The 20,523-nt window shown below is 44.9% G+C and overlaps 1 protein-coding gene across 6 annotated transcripts in view; it reads right to left on the reverse strand.

Moving 5' to 3' along the window:
* The window catches only part of LOC122562367 (inactive rhomboid protein 2-like), a 310,932-nt gene that overhangs the window by 14,209 nt on the left and 276,200 nt on the right, over positions 1–20,523 (reverse strand). For all 6 annotated transcript variants that reach the window (XM_088000804.1, XM_088000800.1, XM_088000801.1 and 3 more), the window contains one exon: positions 16,560–16,654. In XM_088000804.1, coding sequence (XP_087856930.1) covers positions 16,560–16,654 — 95 coding nt within the window. The remainder of the gene's footprint in view (positions 1–16,559; positions 16,655–20,523) is intronic.

Genomic DNA, 20,523 nt, shown 5'->3' on the forward strand with positions numbered 1-20,523 from the left:
ATATTTCCCTCCCCTCCCCTATCAGCATTCCGTAAAGACCACTCCCTCCGTGACTCCCTCGTCAGATCCACACCCCCCACCAACCCAACCTCCACTCCCGGCACCTTCCCCTGCAACTGCAGGAGGTGCAAGACTTGCGCCCACACCTCCCTCCAAGGCCCCAAAGGAAACTTCCATATCCGCCACAGATTCACCTGTACCTCCACACATATCATCTATTGCATCCTTTGCACCCGATGTGGCCTCCTCTATATTGGGGAGACAGGCTGCCTACTTGCGGAGCGTTTCAGAGAACACCTCTGGGACACCCGGACCAACCAACCCAACCACCCTGTAGCTCAACATTTCAATTCCCCCTCCCACTCCACCAAGGATATGCAGGTCTTTGGACTCCTCCATCGTCAGACCACAGCGAAACGACGGTTGGAGGAAGAACGCCTCATCTTCCGGCTAGGAACCCTCCAACCACAAGGGATGAACTCGGATTTCACCAGTTTCCTCATTTCCCCTCCCCCCAGCCTGTCTCAGTCAAATCCATCAAATTCAGCACCGCCTTCCTAACCTGCAATCTTCTTCCCGACCTCTCCGCCCCCACCCCAGTCTGACCTATCACCCTCACCTTGACCTCTTTCCACCTATCACATTTCCGACGCCCCTCCCCCAAGTCCCTCCTCCCTATCTTTTATCTTAGCCTGCTGGACCAACTTTCTTCATTCCTGAAGAAGGGCTAATGCCCGAAACGTCGATTCTCCCTGGATGCTGCCTGACCTGCTGCGCTTTTCCAGCAACACATTTCCATCTCAGGATACAGAAGATACAGGCGTGACAGAAGGACAAGTAAGTGAGGAGGGGGAGTTATCCTTTTGATAAGGGAGGATATAACAACAGTGCTAAGAGAGGATATTTTTAAGGGGGCCATCAAATGAGGCCATATGATTAGAACTTAGAAACAAGAAGGGGATGGTCACTCTGTTGGGGCTGTATTATTGACCCCCAAATAGCCAATGGATACTAGAGGAGCAAATGTGTAGACAGATTGCAGATACCTATAGGAATACGAGAGTAATATTGGTTGGAGATTTTGATTTGTCAAATGTGTCCAAGAAAGTTTCCTAGAGGGCCCTACTTGGGAGGATGTAACACTGGACCTCTCCGTATTAAATGAGGTCAGGCAAGTTACTGAAGTGTCAGTCAGGGAGCATTTGGGTCTGTTATGGACCAAGCCAGACTCCCCCCACAAAACATTTCAAGAAGGTGACTTAAACCCTAACTTTGTTGGTTGTTTTAAGCAGGTGTAACGTGGATATTCCAGGAGGGATGTAGCTGGCCCAACCACACAGTTTTAAACAAAACAGAATTTATTCACAGACTATTGAATGAAACACGAACAAAAGAGAAGTGAATTTAGAATAACCTAACCTACATGAAAATCCAATCAACTCTATCGCAACTTAATGATGCTGTTCCACATACTTGCAACATCCCCATAAACACTCCCTTGGCAAAAAAGATAAAATCAAACCCAGGTACTTACAAGAGCGATGTCAGAGAGAGAGAGGATCAGCATGGACCTGTCCCTTTGGGCCCAGCGGTTTCTCTGGGTTCCCAGCTAAAACCTGACAACCAACTGCAAACTAAAACGGCCAGACTGCTCAACCAAACCAAACCAAACCCTGAACTGGGAGAACTGGCCACTCCCCTTTCATTGTACAAGTGTTGTTAAAAAGCCTTAAAAAGCTTTTCTCATGTAGATATTTCCAGACATATCAGAACCTCTGCCTTTATGACCCATCTGGAAAAAAACCAAGGACAACAAAACCTTGTTAAAGGAGCAGCATAGTCACTGGTCCCGAAACCATAACTGTCTCCGTTTTCACATCGTTATGGAAGAATATAAGGCAGGTCCACAGGTTAAGGTGCTACACTAGAGCAGGACAAGTTTTGGGGCCATTAGGCAGGATCTCCTTCAAAGTGGCTATCCTTTGAAGAAACTTTGCAGGGTACAAAGTTAGATAGAGACAAAAAAAGGCAGATGCTGGAATCCAAAGTAGGCAAGCAGGAGGCTGGGAGAACACAGCAAGCCAGACAGCATCAGGAGGTAGAGAAGACAATGCTTCACATGTAACCCTTCTTCAGGACTGGGAATGGGGGTAAGGGGAGCTGCAGATAAAAGGGGTGGGAGTGGCAGGATGGTGAGGTGGGGATAGATAAACATGGGTAGAGGGTACTATCTGGTTGGTCGATGGAAGGCATGAATCCAGTTGGTAGCTAGAAGGAAGGGTCAATGAGAGAAATGGAAGGGTGGGGCTGGAAGGGGAGTTGGGTGACGGAAAAGCAGGTTATTTGAAATTGGAGAACCCACTGTTGAGTCCTTCAGGCTGTAGGCTGCCCAGGAGGAGAATGTAGAGGTTGATTGGGTGAGTCTGTTTGAAGGAAAAGGAACAACTGGAAACTAGGAGGCTTTGAAAAGTGTGATCTCAAGAATGCAGGGCCAGTATGTCCCTGTTAGAGTGAAGGGAAAAGCTGGCAGGTTTAGGGATCTCTCGTTAAAAGGGGAGAATAAGTCCCCTTAAAGGTCAATGTGACCATCTTTGTGTGGAGCCACAGGAGATGGGAAAAGTTTTTAATGAATATTTCTCCACGTGATTCACAGAGAAGAGACTCATAGATGCTAAAGAAATAAGGGAAACAAGTGGAGATGGTTTATACCAGATACATATTACCAGAAAGTTGGTGATTGCAGCCTTAAAGTGCATAAAGGTGGATAAATCCTCTGGGCCTGAGCAAATTCCAGTCTCAGATATTATAGGAGGTGGCGGAAGAAATTGCAGAGGTCCTTTCAGAGATATTTGCTTCATCTTTAGCCACTGGTGATGTTCTGGAAGACTGGAAGGTGGCTAATGTTGTTCATTGTTTTAGTAAGGTACCAAAGGCAAGCCAAGGATCTACAGGCCAGTGAGTCTGACATCAGTGGGAGGCAAGTTGTTGAACAGGATACTGAGGGACAGGAGTAACCAGGATTTGGATAGTCAAGGTCTGATTAGAGATAGTCAGCATGGGTTTGTGCACGGGAGGTTATGTCTGACAAATCTTACAGAGTTATTTCAACAGATAATCAAAAGGATAGATGAGGGTAGGGTAGTGGATGTTATCTGTATGGATTCTGGATCAGTGGTGCTGGAAGAGCACAGCAATTCAGGCAGCATCCGAGGACAGGCAAAATCGACGTTTCGGGCAAAAGCCCTTCATCAGTTTTCCTCCTCTCTCTACAAGAATCTCAGGGAGTCTCTCTCCCACTGCAACTCCCAGGTCATTTCCTCAGCCCTGAAGCTCTTCAACCATGTCCTGGCTTTTATTCCTGATGAAGGGCTTTTGCCCGAAACGTCGATTTTGCCTGTCCTCGGATGCTGCCTGAATTAGAACATAGAACATAGAACATAGAACAAACACAGCACAGAACAGGCCCTTCGGCCCACGATGTTGTGCCAAACTTCTAACCTAGATTAAGTACCCATCCATGTACCTATCCAAATGCCGCTTAAAGGTCGCCAATGATTCCGCCTCTACCACTCCCACGGGCAGCGCATTCCATGCCCCCACCACTCTCTGGGTAAAGAACCCACCCCTGACATCTCCCCTATACCTTCCACCCTTCACCTTAAATTTATGTCCCCTTGTAACACTCTGTTGTACCCGGGGAAAAAGTTTCTGACTGTCTACTCTATCTATTCCTCTGATCATCTTATAAACCTCTATCAAGTCACCCCTCATCCTTCGCCGTTCCAACGAGAAAAGGCCGAGAACTCTCAACCTATCCTCGTACGACTTCCTCTCCATTCCAGGCAACATCCTGGTAAATCTTCTCTGCACCCTCTCCAAAGCTTCCACATCTTTCTTAAAGTGAGGCGACCAGAACTGCACACAGTACTCCAACTGTGGCCTAACCAAAGTCCTGTACAGCTGCAACATCACTTCACGACTCTTGAATTCAATCCCTCTGCTAATGAACGATAATACTCCATAGGCCTTCTTACAAACTCTATCCACCTGAGTGGCAACCTTCAAAGATCTATGTACATAGACCCCAAGATCCCTCTGTTCCTCCACCTGACTAAGAACCCTACCATTAACCCTGTATTCTGCATTCTTATTTGTTCTTCCAAAATGGACAACCTCACACTTGGCAGGGTTGAACTCCATCTGCCACTCCTCAGCCCAGCTCTGCATCATATCTAAGTCCCTCTGCAGCCGACAACAGCCCTCCTCACTGTCCACAACTCCACCTATCTTCGTATCATCTGCAAATTTACTGACCCACCCTTCGACTCCCTCATCTAAGTTATTAATAAAAATTACAAACAGCAGAGGACCCAGAACTGATCCCTGCGGAACTCCACTTGTAACTGGGCTCCAGGCTGAATATTTACCATCTACCACCACTCTTGCTGTGCTCTTCCAGCACCACTGATCCAGAATCTGGTTTCCAGCATCTGCAGTCATTGTTTTTACCTCGTTATCTGTATGGACTTTAGTAAAGCCTTTAACAAGGTCCCACACAGCAGGTTAGTCATGAAGGTTAGGTTGCATGGTATCCAGGAAGATCTAGCTAATTGGATTCAAAATTGGCTTAATGGTAGGAAGCAGAGGGTGATGGTTGAAGGTAGTTTCTCAGACTGGAGGCTTGTGAATAGTGGTGTGCCACAGGGGTCAGTTCTGGGACCTTTGTTATTTACGGAATTGATCTGGATGAGAATGTACAAAGCAGGATTAGTAAGTTTGCCTTGACTGATGAAGCCCAGCATGTTAAATGTCTCCTTCATCACCCTGACTACCTGTGACACCGCTTTCAACGATCTATGTACTAGTACTCCTCGGTCCCTCTGATCTCCAACATTCCTCAGGACCTTACCATTTACTGTATAAGTCCTACATTGGTTTGACTTTCCAAAGTGCAACACCTCACATTTATCTGTATTGAATTGCATTTGCCAATCCTCATCCCACTTCCCCATCTGATCAAAATCCCTCTGTAATTTTTGATAACCATCTTGCCAGGCAGAGTGGTTGAAGCAGGTATAACAGCAACATTTGAAAACATTTGAATAGCTACATGAATGGGAAGTGTTTACAGGGATGTGGATCAAATGCAGGCAATTGAAACTAGCTGAGTGGGCACCATGGTCAGCATGGAAAAGTTTGGGCCGAACGGTCTGTTTCCATGTTGTATTACTCTATGATTCTAAGACATTTCCCTGTTCTGTGCAGTCCAAACCCATTTTAAACCTGAAGAGACCCAGTTCATCATTCTTTCAGCAATTGTTGTGAACTGTGACATTTAATTGATAAATCTTTGCCTTTTTATAAGTGAACCAGCCATCATGTGCTTCCTCAGGGGAAGCATCTGGAGAATGTGTGTGTGTGTGTGTGTCAGTGTGTGTGTGTCAGTGTGTGTCTGTGCGTGTCTGTGCGTGTGTGTAATGTGTGCGTTTATGAGTATGTGAAAGAGTGTGGGTGTGTGAGTATATGTGTGTATCTGGTGTCTGAGTATGTGTGTGTGCAAGTTGTGAGCGAGTATGTGAGTACATGTGTGTGTGAGTGTGCTTGTACATGTGTCTTGAGTTTAATTATTTATAATCAGTAGTCATTCTTGTTTAGTACAGAAACCAGATCCATCCTTCCTTCAACCTGAGTTCCAAAGTGAAGGAAATTGGGGAATTTTGTCAACTTAATTCTATAGGTATGTGAGGAATAAAAGGATGATTAGGGTAGGAATAGGGCCAATCAAAGACAGAAGTGGGAAGTTGAGTGTGGACACTATAGAGACCGGAGAGATGCTAAATGAACATTTCTCAGAGGGTTAGTTAAGGTGGACAGGGAGAGCCTTTTTCCAAGAATGGTGACAGCGAGCACGAGTTCTTTGTTTGTGTAATTTCATCAACAGATGCCTAAGAGAAAGACAACGGAACGAGGACATGCCCCAACCCAAAGGACTAGCCACACTACCATACATCAAGAACATCTCTGAAATGACAGCCAAACTACTGCGACCACTAGGACTTATAACAGCACACAAACCAACAGCCACCCTTAGACAACTCGCCAGAACGAAGGACCCGATACCCAGCATGAGCAAAACTAATGTAGTGTACAAAATCCCATGCAAGGACTGCACAAAACACTATATAGGACAAACAGGAAGACAGCTAACGATCCGCATCCACGAACATCAACTAGCCACGAAACGCCACGACCAACTATCCTTCGTAGCCACACACGCAGACGACAAGCAACATGAATTCGACTGGGTCAACACTACTATTATAGGGCAAGCCAGACAGAGAACAGCCAGGGAATTCCTAGAAGCATGGCACTCATCCACAAACTCCATCAACAAACACATCGACCTGGACCCAATATACCAGCCACTACAGCGGACAGCTGAAACTGACAACCGGAAGCGGCAGGGACAGACCACTATAAATGCCGGAGGAAACACCACAGAAGTGCTTCACAGGAGGCTCCCAACCACTGAGGATGTCACCTAGACAGGGGACAAAACGTTTGCAACAAAAATTTCCAGCTCGGCGAACAGAACCACAACAGTAGACAAGTCCCCTGGGATTTATTCGAGGATTCTCTGGGAAGCTAGGTAGGAGATAGCAGAGCCTTTGGCTTTGATATTTGAGTCCTCATTGTCTACGGGTTTAGTAGCTGAGGACTGGAGGATTACAAATGTTGTGCCCTTGTTCAAGAAGGGCAGCAGAGATGACCCAGGTAATCATTAGACAAGTGAGCCTTACGTCTGTAGGAAAGGTTTTGGAAAGGATTATAAGAGGTAAGATTTATAATCATCTAGCAATCAACAATTTGATTTCAGATAGTCAACATGGTTTTGTCAAGGGCAGGTCGTGTCTCACAAACCTCATTGAGTTTTTTGAGAAGGTGACCAAGCATGTAGATGAGGGTAGGACAGTTGATGTGGTATACATGGACTTCAGTAAAGCCTTTGATAACGTTCCACATGGTAGGCTGTTGGAGAAAATGCAGAGGCATGGAATTGAGGGTGATTTAGCAGTTTGGATTAGAAACTGGCTTTCTGGAAGAAGGCAACGAGTGGTGGTTGATGGAAAATATTCAGCCTGGAATCCGATTACTAGTGGTGTGCCACAAGGATCTGTTTTGGGACCACTGCTGTTTGTCATTTATGTAAATGACTTAGACGCAGGCATAGATGGATGGATTAGTAAATTTGCAGATGACACTAAAGTCGGTGGAGTAGTGGACAGTGTGGAAGAATGTTACAGGTTGCAGTGGGACTTGGATAAACTGCAGAATTGGGCTGAGAGGTGGCAAATGGAGTTCAATGCAGCTAAATGTGAAGTGATGCACATTGGGAAGAATAACAGGAAGGCAGAGTACTGGGTCAATGGAAAGATTCTCGGTAGTGTGGATGTGCAGAGGGATCTTGGTGTCCATATGCATAGATCCCTAAAAGTTGCCACCCAGGTTGATAGTTCTGTTAAGAAGGCATACGGTGTGTTAGGTTTCATTGGTAGCGGGATTGAGTTCCGGAGCTGTAATATCATGCTACAACTATACAAAACGCTGGTGCGGTCACACTTGGAATATTGTGTACAGTTCTGGTCACCTCATTATAGGAAGGATGTGGAAGCATTGGAAAAGGTGCAGAGGAGATTTACCAGGATGTTGCCTGGTCTGGAGGGAAGGTCTTATGAGGAAAGGCCGAGAGATTTGGGTCTGTTCTCATTGGAAAGAAGAAGGCTAAGGGGGGATTTGACAGAGACATACAAGATGATCAGAGGATTAGATAGGGTCAACAGTGACAGACTTATTCCTAGGATGATGACGTCAGCTTGTACGAGGGGGGCATAACTACAAACTGAGGGGTGATAGATTTAAGACAGATGTCAGAGGCAGGTTCTTTACGCAGAGAGGGGTAAGGGCGTGGAATGCTCTACCTGCTAAAGTAGTCAACTCAGCCACATTAGGGAGATTTAAACAATCCTTGGATAAACACATGGATGATTTTGGGATAGTGTAGGGGGACGAGCTGAGAATAGTTCACAGGTCGGCGCAACATTGAGGGCTGAAGGGCCTGTTCTGCGCTGTATTGTTCTATGTTCTATGTTCTAAAACATTTAGTTCTTGTGACAACTCCAGGGATATAATCAGAGCATGTTACAGTATAGAAGGAAGCCATTCGACCCTTTAGAACATACAACATGGAATGTTACAGCGCAGTGCAGGCCCTTCAGCCCTCGATGTTGCACTGACCTATGAAATTAATCTGACACCCATCTAACCTACACCGTTCCATTATCATCCATATGTATGTCCAATACCCATTTAAATGCCCTTAAAGTTGGCAAGTCTACTCCTGTTGCAGGCAGGCCGTTCCGCGCCCCAACTACTCTCTGAGTAAAGAAACTACCCTGATATCTGTCCTAAATCTATCACCCCTCAATTTAAAGCTATGTCCTCTCATATTAGCCTTCACCATCCGAGGAAAAAGGCTCTCACTGTCCACCCTATCTAACCATCTGATTATCTCATATGTCTCGATTAAGTCACCTCTCAACCTTCTTCTCTCCAATGAAAACAGCCTCAGTTCCCTCAGCCTTTCCTCTTAAGACCTTCCTTCCATACCAGGCAACATCCTAGTAAATCTCCTCTGAACCCTTTCCAAAGCTTCCACATCTTTCCTATAATGCGGTGACCAGAACTGTACACAATACTCCAGGTGCAGCCGCACCAGTGCCTTGTACAGCATGACCTTGTGGCACCGAAACTCAATCCCCCTACCAATAAACACCAACACAACATATACCTTCTTAACAACCCTATCAACCTGGGTGGCAACTTTCCGGGACTTATTCACCTGGACACCGAGATCTTTCTGTTTATCTAAACTGCCAAGAATTTTACCATTAGTCCAGTACACTGCATTCCTGTTACTTCTTCTGAAGTGAACTACCTCACACTTTTCCACATTAAGATCCATTTGCCACTTCTCAGCCCAGCTCTGCATCTTATCTATGTTCCTCTGTAACCCACATCATTCAGCACTATCCACAACTCTGCCTATCTTAGTGTTCTTCACAAATTTACTAAGCCATCCTTCTACACCCCAAACAGATCGTTTATAAAAATGATAAACAATAGTGGACCCACAACAGATCCTTGTGGTACCCCACTAGTAACTGGACTCCAGGATGAACATTTCCCATCAACCACCACCCTCTGTCTTCTTTCAGCAAGCCAATTACTGATCCAAGCCGCTAAATCACTTCAATCCCGAAACTCCTTATTTTGTGCAATAGCCTACCGTGTGGAACCTTATCAAATGCCTTGCTGAAATCCATATACACCACATCAACCACTTCACCTTCATCCATCTGTTTGGTCACCTTCTCTAAGAACTCAATAGGGTTAGTGAGGCACGACCTACCCTTCACAAAACCGTGTTGACTATCCCTAATCAAATTATTCCTTTCCAGATGATAAGAAATCCTATCTCTTATAACCTTTTCCAACACCTTACCCACAACCGAAGTAAGGTTCACTGGTCTATAATTCCCAGGGTTGTCCCGACTCCCCTTCGTAAACAAAGGAACAACATTTGCTATCCTCCAGTTTTCTGGTACTATTCATATAGAAAATGACGACATAAAGATTGAAGCCAAAGGCTCTGCAATCTCCTCTCTGGCTTCCCAGAGAGTCCAAGGATAAATCCCATCTGGCCCAGGGGTCTTATCTATTTTCAGATCTTCCAAAATTACTAAACCCTCCTCTTTGTCAACCTCAATCCCATTTAATCCTGTAGCCTGTATCTCCATATTCTCACTAACATTGCCCTTTTCCAATCTGAATACTGATGAAAAGTATTCATTAAGTGCTTCCCCTATGTCCTCAGATTCCACACACAACTTCCCAATGCTGTCTTTGATTGGCCCTAATCTTACTCTAGGTATTCTTTTATTCCTGATGTACCTATAGAAAGCCTTAGGATTTTCCTTGATCCTATCCACCAACAACTTCTCATGTCCCCTCCTGGCTCTTAGCTCTCTCTTTCGATCTTTTCTGTCTAACTTATAACTCCCAATCCCCCTAACTGAGCCTTCACGTCTCTTCCTCACATAAGCCGCCTTCTTTCTCTTGACAAGAGCTTCAACTTCTTTAGTAAACCATGGCTCCCTCTCTGAACAACTACCTCCCTGCCTGATAGGTAAATACTTATGAAGGACCCACAGTAGCTGTTCCTTGAATAAGCTCCACATTTCAAGTGGGTCCATCCTCTGCAGTTTCCTTCCCCATTCTATGCATCTTAAATCTTGCCTAACTGCATCATAATTACCTTTTCCCCCAGTTATACCTCTTTCCCTGCAGTATATACCTATTCCTGCTCATTGCTATTGTAAACATAATCAAATTATGGTCACTATCGCCAAAGTGCTCACCTACCTCCAAATCTAACACCTGGCCGAGTTCATTCCCCAGTACCAAATCTAATGTGGCCTCACCCCTTGTTGGCCTGTCCACATACTGTGTCAGGAAACCCTCCTGCACACATTGGACAAAAACTGACCCATCTAAAGTACTTGAACTATAGCATTCCCAGTCAATGTTGGAGAAGTTAAAGCCTCCCATAACAACTACCCTATTACTCTTGCTCCTATCGAAAATCATCTTTGCTATCCTATTCTCTACATCCCTGGAACAATTCGAAGACGTGTAGAAAACTCCCAATAGGGTGACCTCTCCTTTCCTGTTTGTAACCTCAGCGCAAACTACCTCAGTGGATGAGTCCTCAAATGTTATCTGTAATACTACTCTTGACCAACAATGCCACACCACCCCGTCTTTTGCCATCTTTTCTGTTCTTGCTGAAACATCTAAATCCCGGAACCTGCAGCAACCATTCCTGTCCCTGTTCTACCCATGTCTCTGAACTGGCCACAATATCAAAATCCCTGGTACCAACCCATGCTGCAAGTTCACCCACCTTATTCCAGAATTGATTCTGTCCAGGCTGCAGAAAGGGTGAGCCAGTTAGTCCCATTCTCCAATACTATCTGCATATCCCTTGAAATTCATCATTTTCAATTATATATTTGATAGAGACATACAAGAAATTTAATAAACTTTCCAGGAGATCCACCTCCACCACTGTCTCAGGCAGTGCATTCCAAATCCTAACAACTCTCTGAGTAAAGGTCGGGCCAAGTGGCCTATTTCTCCACTGCAGGGAAGCTATAGCTATGTCTAGGAGAAAGTGAGGACTGCAGATGCTGGAGATCAGAGCTGAAAATGTGTTGCTGGAAAAGCGCAGCAGGTCAGGCAGCATCCAAGGAGCAGGAGAATCAACGTTTCGGGCATGAGCCCTTCCTGAAGAAAGCCTTCCTGAAGAAGGGCTCATGCCTGAAACGTCAGGCATGAGCTTTTCCAGCAACACATTTTCAGCTATAGCTATGCCTAAACAGGATTCTCCTCACTCCCACCTCTCTTGCTGACCATTTTGAAATTGTGACTCCAAGTTACTGACCAATTGGTGGAAACAGAATATTCTTTTTCATTCTGTCAATATTATTCTAATTTTGAATACCTCATAAAGGTCACCTTCTAATATTCTCTGCTCCAAAGCAAAGAAAGCCTATTTCTGTAATTGGTGAGTAGCGTAGGTCATTTCCTGATGGTGGGCGAGTTTAAAAATATTTCATGAGGCCCACCTGGCTGACCACATTACAATCCCTCCAATCAGTGATAAAAGCTATTTTCCTGCCAACAACCAGGTGATTGGCTCTCAGGTAAGGTGAGTGGAGAAAGATTTAAATGGAACCCAAGGGGCAACGTTTTCATATAGAGTGTGGCTCATATGTGGAATGAACTGCCTAAGGAAGTGCAGTTACAGTTACAACATTTGAAGACATTTGAATAGGTAAATAAGTAGGAAGGTTTAGAGGGGTTTAGGCGAAAGTTTCATAGTAATAGAAGCAGGAGAAGGCCATTTGGCCCACTGAGCCTGCTGTTCCATTCATTAAGATCATGGCTGATCTATCCATCATCTCAGCTCCTCCTACCTGCATTATCCCCATTATACTTACCCTGCAAAAACCCATCCAACTGTGTCTAGAAAATATTTAATGAATCTGCCTTTAAATGCGAACAAGTGGGATTAGCTTAGTTTGAGAAACCTGGTTGGTGTGGACGAATTGGACCGAAGGGTCTGTTTCTGTGCTGTATGACTCTGTCCAAAATCCGACAAAGCTGTACTATTCCAGGAAATCTCCTTTGCACTTTCTGCAGGACTTTAACATCCTTCTTTAAATAAGGTGCCTCAGAAGTGAACACAATACTCCAAATGTGGCCTGACAAATGATTTGTAGAAGCATAGTAAGGGGTGGGGGGGGGATGCGGAGTGATTGCTGAGAGATATTATCACTAGACTGTTAATCCAGAGACCCAGGTTCAATTGCTGCCACGACAGATGGTAGAATTCAAATTAAAATAAAACATTCAATTAAGAGACCAAGGGTAACCAGGAATCCATTGTTGATTGTCAGGAAAAACCCATCTGTCTCATTAATGACCTTTAGGAAAGGAAACCACCATCCTTACCTGGTCTGGCCTATATGTGACTCCAGATCCACAGCAATAGGATTGACTCTTAACTCTTAGGGCAATTAGGGATGGACAATAAATGCTGGCCTAATCAGCATTGTCCACGTTCCATGAATGAGTGTATTAAAAAAAGTATCACTTCCTTGCTTTTATATTCTACAACCACTCTCTGCCTTCTGTCAGCCAGCCAATTTTCTTCCACCAAAATGCAGTACCTCACACTTCTCCAGGTTATAGTCCAACCGGTTTATTTGGAAGCACTAGCTTTCAGAGCACTTCTCCTTCATCAGGTGGTTGTGGAGAATAAGATTGTAAGACACAGAATTTATAGCAAAATTTCCCAGTGTGATGTAACTGAAATTACGTATTGAAAAGACCCAAATTATATGTTAAGTCTCTCAGCTTTTAGAATTACCAGGTTGGTATCAATTCTTTCATATGTAAATCGCAAAACTTTTTTTAAAAGTTACATTCTCAAGTGACCTTTAACAATTGGTGTCATACTAGCTCAGATAAGGTATTGAAGGTGTTAACTCCCTGTGTGAGGCTATCTGTGCCACAATGGTCAGACTGATTCTAATCTAAAAAACGGATTTACAGAATCTTACAGGGATTCATGCAGTTTTTGAGCAAAGTAAAATTAATTCTGCAAGTAGAAATTCACCCCCCAAACGTACGTGTGTGTGTGTGTGTGTGATTGTGTGTGTGTCTGTGTCTGTGTGTGTGTGTATGTGTGTGTGTGTATGTATGTGTGTATATGTGTGTGTGTGTGTATGTATGTGTGTGTGTGTATTTGTGAGTGTCTGTGTGTGTGTGTATGTGTGAGTGTGTGTGTATGTGTGAATGTGTGTGTGTGTGTGTGTGATTGTGTGTGTGTCTGTGTGTGTGTGTGTGTGTGTCTGTGTGTGTATGTGTATATGTGTGTGTGTGTGTGTGTGTCTGTGTGTGTATGTGTATATGTGTGTGTGTGTGTGTGTGTGTCTATGTGTGTGTGTGTGTGTTTAGGAGCCAGGAGGAGAGGTGGGGAGTGGTGGACAAGGCAAGGATGCCCTGAGGTATGGTACATTGGTGAGACCAAACGGAGGCTACGGCAACGGATGAATGGACACTGCACAACAATCACCAGAGAGGAGGGTTCCCTCCCAGTCGGCGAACAGTTCAGCGGTCTGGGACATTCGACCTCGGACCTTCAGGTGACAATCCTCCAAGGCAGACTTCGGGACAGGCAACAATGAAAAGTGTCCGAGCAGAGGCTGATAGCCAAATTCGGTACCCAAGGGGATGGCCTCAACCGGGACCTTGGGTTCATGTCACACTACAAGAGAATCGACGTTTCGGGCATAAGCCCTTCTTCAGGAAGGCTTATGCCCGAAACGTCGATTCTCCTGTTCCCTGGATGCTGCCTGACCTGCTGCGCTTCTCCAGCAACATATTTTCAGCTCTGATCTCCAGCATCTGCAGACCTCACTTTCTCCTTCATGTCACACTACAGGTGACCCCATTGCACTATACACAGATACACATACATACACACACACAGACACTCATACACACACACTCAGACCCTCTCTTATACACTCACACATACACTCCCACACACACCCTCTCACAGACCTAAACCCCTTTACACTCACACACATGCACACTCATAACCCTCCTCCCTCCCCCCCCCACACATACATATATATAGAAGTTTGTGGGGTGAATTTCTACTTGCAGAATTAATTTTACTTTGCTCAAAAACTGCATGAATCCATGTAAGATTCTGTAAATCTGTTTTTTAGATTAAAATCAGTCTGACCATTATGGCACAGAAAGCCTCAAACAGGGGAGCTCACACCTTCAAAACCTTATCTGGGCTGACATGACACCAATTGTTAAAGGTCACTTGAGAATGTAACTTTTAAAAAAAGTTTTGTGATTTACATATGAAAGAATTGATATCAACCTGGTCATTCTAAAAGCTGAGAAACTTAACAAACAATTTGGGTCTTTTTCAATATATAATTCTAGTTACATCACACTGTAAACTTTTGCTATAAATTCTGTGTCTTACAATTGAGCCCTCCACAACCACCTGATGAAGGAGCAGCACTCCGAAAGCTAGTGCTTCCAAATAAACCTGTTGGACTATAACTGGGTGTTGTGTGATTTTTAACTTTGTCCATCCCAGTCCAACACCGGCATCTCCAAATCATGACTCACATTTCTTGCATTGAAATATTGGATAATGGGGCTTGATTTCAGCACATAACCCATTGAGTCCATTACATTACCTTCACAATAAATGACCACATTCTATTTGCCCTGTTAACCATGTGCGTATTAACACTTTGTGATTCATGCACTAGGGCAGACAGATCCCTCAGTACATCAGACTTTTGCAATCACTTTCCTTGTAAATAATTTTCTATTTTTCTATTCTTCCTTCCCACGTTGGTAGGTTCACATTTTCCTATATTATATGCCTCCTGCCAAATATTTGCCAGCCCACTTAATCTATCCATAGCCCTTAGTAGATTCCTTGTGTACATTTCATGGCTTACCTTCTACTTAACTGTATGTCATCAACAAATTTAACTACCATCCATTTAGTTTCTTCATCCAAGTCATTACTATAATTCGTCAATAATTGAGGCAGAAGCACTGATTTCTGTGGCAGCTCACTCATCACATCTTGCCAATGACCCACTTAGACTGACTCACAGTCTAGTCCTTGGTGCACAATATGACGTCACCCCATAAACTTGCTGTGTGTCTCCCCCTGAAACTTTCCATCTCTCACTTTGAAAGTGTGACCTCTTGTTATTGAATCCTTCACCCTGGGAAAGAACTTGTCTCTATCCATCCTGTCTATATCCTTCATAATTTTGCAAACCTCAATCAGGTTCCCCCCTCAATCTCCTTTTTTCTAATGAAAATAAACCCAACCTACTCAACCTCTATTCATCATTAGCACCTTCCATACCAGGCAACATCCTCGTAAATCTCCTCTGCACCCTCTCCAAAGCGTCCACATCCTTTTGGTAATGTGGTGACCAGAACAGTACACAGTATTCTAAATGCAGCCAAAGCAATTTTAACATGACTTGCCAGGGCCCTTATACTCAATACCCTGTCCAATGAAGGCAAGCGTACCATATGCCTTCTTGACCACTCTATCCACCTGTGCAGCGACCTTCAGGGTACAATGGACCTGCACTCCCAGATCTCTCTGCCCATCAACTTTTCCCAAGGCTCTTCCGATCATTGTATAATTCGCTCTGGAATTAGTCTTGCCGAAATGCATCACCTCACATTTGTCTGGATTGAAATCACATTCACAAGTTTCCCTTTATCCACATCAGTCATTTACTTTATCATTAAAACTCCGCCTTGTTTGTTCATGGGCTGTGGTCATTGCGAGTTGGTCCAGTATTTATTGTCCATCAATAATTACTCTGGAGAATTTGACCGAGACACATGTTCGTCAAATGTGACTTCTCTTTTCTCAAAACCATATTGACTCTGCACATTTGTGTTAACATTTTCTAAGTGCTTCACTTCTCTTCTCACAGATTTTAACCAACTGTCTATATTTCCTGCTTTCTGTCCCTTCGCTTTTGTAAACAGAGGAGTCACATTCGCTATTTTTAATCTGATTGGATCTTTACAGTGTCTTGGGACTTTTGGAAACTTCAATCCAAAGCCACTTGGCAGGACCTGGACACTTGTCAGCTTTCAGACATAATCATTTTCTCTATCCCCTCTCCCGGGAGATTGTAATTGTTCTCACTCCTTTCCTCTCACCTCCCGATTTACTTGTATTTCTGGGATAGCACTTATATCTTCTATGATGAACCCAGATGCAAATAAACAGTTCAATTTATCTGCCATTTTCTATTTCCTGTGATTAATTGCCTAGACTGAAAGACACCCACCTGCCCTTTGTCCCAATGCAGCAGGGTCTTCCTTTGATAGCACAATCCATGTGTTTCAAACCCGTCTGCTTCTTCTTTGCCTGATAGGTACAAATCTGTACAAACAGAAGGACAGAGCCATCATTCCAGCTTATTCCCAACATTACTGCAAGTGATCATTTCTCAGATATATTCTTGAAGATATGTTTATGGGTAAATGAGCTAACTTATCCCTTGCTGGATATAGGTTTGCTCGCTGAGCTGGAATGTTCATTTCCAGATGTTTCGTCACCCTACTAGGTAACATCTTCAGTGGGCCTCCGGGCAAAGCGCTGTTGATAATTCCTGTTTTCTATTTATGTATTTGGATTTCTTTGGGTAGGTGATGTCATTTCCTGTGGCGATATCATTTCCTGTGGTGATATAATTTCCTGCTCTTTTTCTCAGGGGGTGGTAGATGGGCTCCAAGTCAATGTGTTTGTTGATAGAGTTCCGGTTGGAATGCCATGCTTCTAGGAATTCTTGTGTGTGTCTCTGTTTGGCTTGTCCTAGGATGGATGTGTTGTCCCAGTCAAAGTGGTGTCCTTCCTCATCCATATGTGAGGGTACTAGTGAGAGTGGGTCATGTTTTTTTGTGGCTAGTTGATGTTCATGTATCCTGGTGGCTAGTTTTCTGCCTGTTTGTCCAATGTAGTGTTTGTCACAGTCCTTGCATGGTATTTTGTAAATGACATTAGTTTTGCTTGTTGTCTGTATGGGGTCTTTCAAGTTTATTAGCTGCTGTTTTAGTGTGTTGGTGGGTTTGTGGGCTACCATGATGCCAAGAGGTCTGAGTAGTCTGGTTGTCATTTCCAAGATATTTTTGATGTAGGGGAGAGTGGCTAGGGTTCTGGACATTTTGTCTGCTTAGATCTGACGAGGGAGTTGCAAAAGGAATGGTCTCTTTGAAATGCTGATGGGGTGAGGAGGGAAATATATCCCTAGTGGGCTCTGTTTGTAGGTGGAAGAAGTGGCAGAGGATAATGTGATATAATCGGAGGTTAGTGGGGTGGAAGGTGCCTCCAACTGATCTATATCCTGCTGTATCCTCTGATAATCCTCCTCACTATACATAACACCACCAATCTTTGTATTGTCCACAAACCTACTAATCAGACCAGCTAGATTCTCCTCTAAATCATTTATGTCGACCACAAACAGCAGAGGTCCCAGCGCTGATCCCTGTGGAACACCACACGTCACAGCCCTCCATTCAGAGAAACATCCTCCTACCATTACCCTCTGTCTCCTGTGACTAAACCAGTTCGATATCCATCTTGCCATCTCACCTCTATACCATGTGACTTTACCTTTTGGTTACAGTGTGCCATGAGGGGCCTTGTCAAAGGCTTTACTCAAGTCCATGGAGACAACATCAACAACTTTTCCCTTCATCACCTCCTCAGAAAAAACTCAGTCTGTGTGTGTCTGTGTCTGTGTGTGTGTGTGTCTGTGTGTTTGTGAGAGTGTGTGTGTGTGTGTGTCGTTGTGTGTGTGTCTGTGTGTGTGTCTGTCTGTGTGAGTCTGTGCGTGTGTGAGTGTGTGTGTGTCTGTATGTGTATGTGTCTGTGTGAGTGAGTGTGAGTGTGTGTCTGTGTCTGTGTGTGTGTGTCTGTCTGTGTGAGTGTGTGTGTGTCTGTGTGAGTGTGTGTGTGTGTGTGTGTGTGTGTGTCTGTGTGTGTGAGTCTGTGTGTGTGTGTCTGTGTGAGTGTGTGTGTGTGTGCGTGTGTGTGTCTGTGTGTGTGAGTCTGTGTGTGTGTGTCTGTGTATGTGTGTATGTTTGTGTATGTGTGTGTGTGTGTGTGTGTCTGTGGGGGGGTGCCTGTGTGCCTGTGTGTGTCTGTGTGTGTGTGTGTGTGTCTGTGTGTGTGTGTCTGTGTCTCTGTGTGTATGTGTGTTTGTGTGTGTCTGTGTGTGTGCCTGTGTGTGTATGTGTGTGTGTTTGTGTCTGTGTATGTGTCTGTGTTTGTGTCTGTGTTTGTGTCTGTGTGTGTGTGTCTGTGGGTGTCTGTGTGTCTGTGTGTCTGTGTGTGTGTCTATGTGTGTGTGTGTGTCTGTGTGTGTATCTGTGTGTATGTTTGTGTCTGTGGGTGTGTGTCTGTGTGCCTGTGTGTGTCTGTGTGAGTGTGTCTGTGAGTGTGTCTGCGTGTGTGTGTGTCTGTGTGTCTGTGTGAGTGTGTCTGTGAGTGTGTCTGCGTGTGTGTGTGTCTGTGTGTGTGTGTGTGTGTGTGTCTGTGTGTGTGAGTCTGTGTGTGTGTGTCTGTGTATGTGTGTATGTTTGTGTATGTGTGTGTGTCTGCGTGTGTGTGTGTGTCTGTGTGTGTGTGTGTGTGTGTCTGTGTATGTGTGTATGTTTGTGTATGTGTGTGTGTGTGTGTGTCTGTGGGGGGGTGTCTGTGTGCCTGTGTGTGTCTGTGTGTGTGTGTCTGTGTCTCTGTGTGTGTGTGTGTTTGTGTGTGTCTGTGTGTGTGCCTGTGTGTGTATGTGTGTGTGTTTGTGTCTGTGTATGTGTCTGTGTTTGTGTCTGTGTTTGTGTCTGTGGGTGTGTGTCTGTGGGTGTGTGTCTGTGGGTGTGTGTCTGTGGGTGTCTGTGTGTCTGTGTGTCTGTGTGTGTGTCTATGTGTGTGTGTCTGTCTGTGTGTGTATCTGTGTGTATGTTTGTGTCTGTGGGTGTGTGTCTGTGTGCCTGTGTGTGTCTGTGTGTGTGTGTGTCTGTGTGTGTGTGTGTCTGTGTCTGTGTGTGTGTGTGTCTGTGTCTGTGTGTGAGTGTGTGTGTCTGTGTCTGTGTGTGTGTGTGTGTGTGCGTGCCTGTGTGTGTATGTCTGTGTGTGTGTCTGTGTGTGTATGTGTTTGTGTGTATGTGTCTGTGTGTATGTGTCTGTGTGTGTGTCTGTGTCTGTGTCTGTGTGTGTGTGTGTCTGTGCGTGTCTGTGTGTGTGTCTGTGTGTGTGTCTGTGTGTGTCTGTGTGAGTGTGTCTGTGAGTGTGTCTGCGTGTGTGAGTGTGTCTGTGTGTGTCTGTGTGAGTGTGTCTGTGAGTGTGTCTGCGTGTGTGTGTGTCTGTGTGTGTGTATGTCTGTGTGTGTCTGTGTGAGTGTGCCTGTGTGTGTGTTTGTGTGTGTGTTTGTGTGTGTCTGTGTGTGTGTCTGTGTCTGTGTGTTTGTGTGTCTGTGTGTGTGTCTGTGTCTGTGTGTGTGTGTCTGTGTGTGAGTGTGTGTGTCTGTGTGTGAGTGTGTGTGTGTGCGTCTGTGTCTCTGTGTGTATATCGGTGCGTGTGTCTGTGTCTGTGTGTGTCTGTGAGTGTGTGTGTATGTCTGTGTGTGTCTGTTTGTGTGAGTGTGCCTGTGTGTGTGTGTGTCTGTGTCTGTGTGTGCCTGTGAGTGTGTGTGTGTATGTCTGTGTGTGTCTGTGTGAGTGTGCCTGTGTGTGTGTTTGTGTGTGTGTGTGTGTCTGTGTCTGTGTGTGCCTGTGTGTGTGTGTGTGTATGTCTGTGTGTGTCTGTGTGAGTGTGCCTGTGTGTGTGTTTGTGTGTGTGTGTGTGTCTGTGTTTGTGTGTGTCTGTGTGTGTCTGTGTGAGTGTGTCTGTGAGTGTGTCTGCGTGTGTGAGTGTGTCTGTGTGTGTGTCTGTGAGTGTGTCTGCATGTGTGAGTGTGTATGTGTGTGTGTCTGTGTCTGTGTTTGTGAGTGTGTCTGTGTGTGTGAGTGTGTCTGTGTGTGTGTGTGTCTGTGTGTGTGTGTCTGTGTCTGTGTGTGTCTGCGTGTGTGTCTGCGCGTGTCTGTGTGTGTGAGTGTATCTGTGTGTGTGAGTGTGTGTGTGTCCGTGTGTCTGTGTCTGTGTGTCTGTGTGTGCCTGTGTGTGTGTCTGTGTCTGTGTGTGTGTGTCTGTGTGTGTGTGTGTGTCTGTGTCTCTGTGTGTATGTCTGTGCGTGTGTCTGTGTGAGTGTCTGT

Source organism: Chiloscyllium plagiosum, unplaced genomic scaffold (assembly GCF_037043375.1).
Source record: "Chiloscyllium plagiosum isolate Xiang-an unplaced genomic scaffold, Cpla_swu_hap1 HiC_scaffold_25, whole genome shotgun sequence".
Taxonomy (NCBI): Eukaryota; Metazoa; Chordata; class Chondrichthyes; order Orectolobiformes; family Hemiscylliidae; genus Chiloscyllium; species Chiloscyllium plagiosum.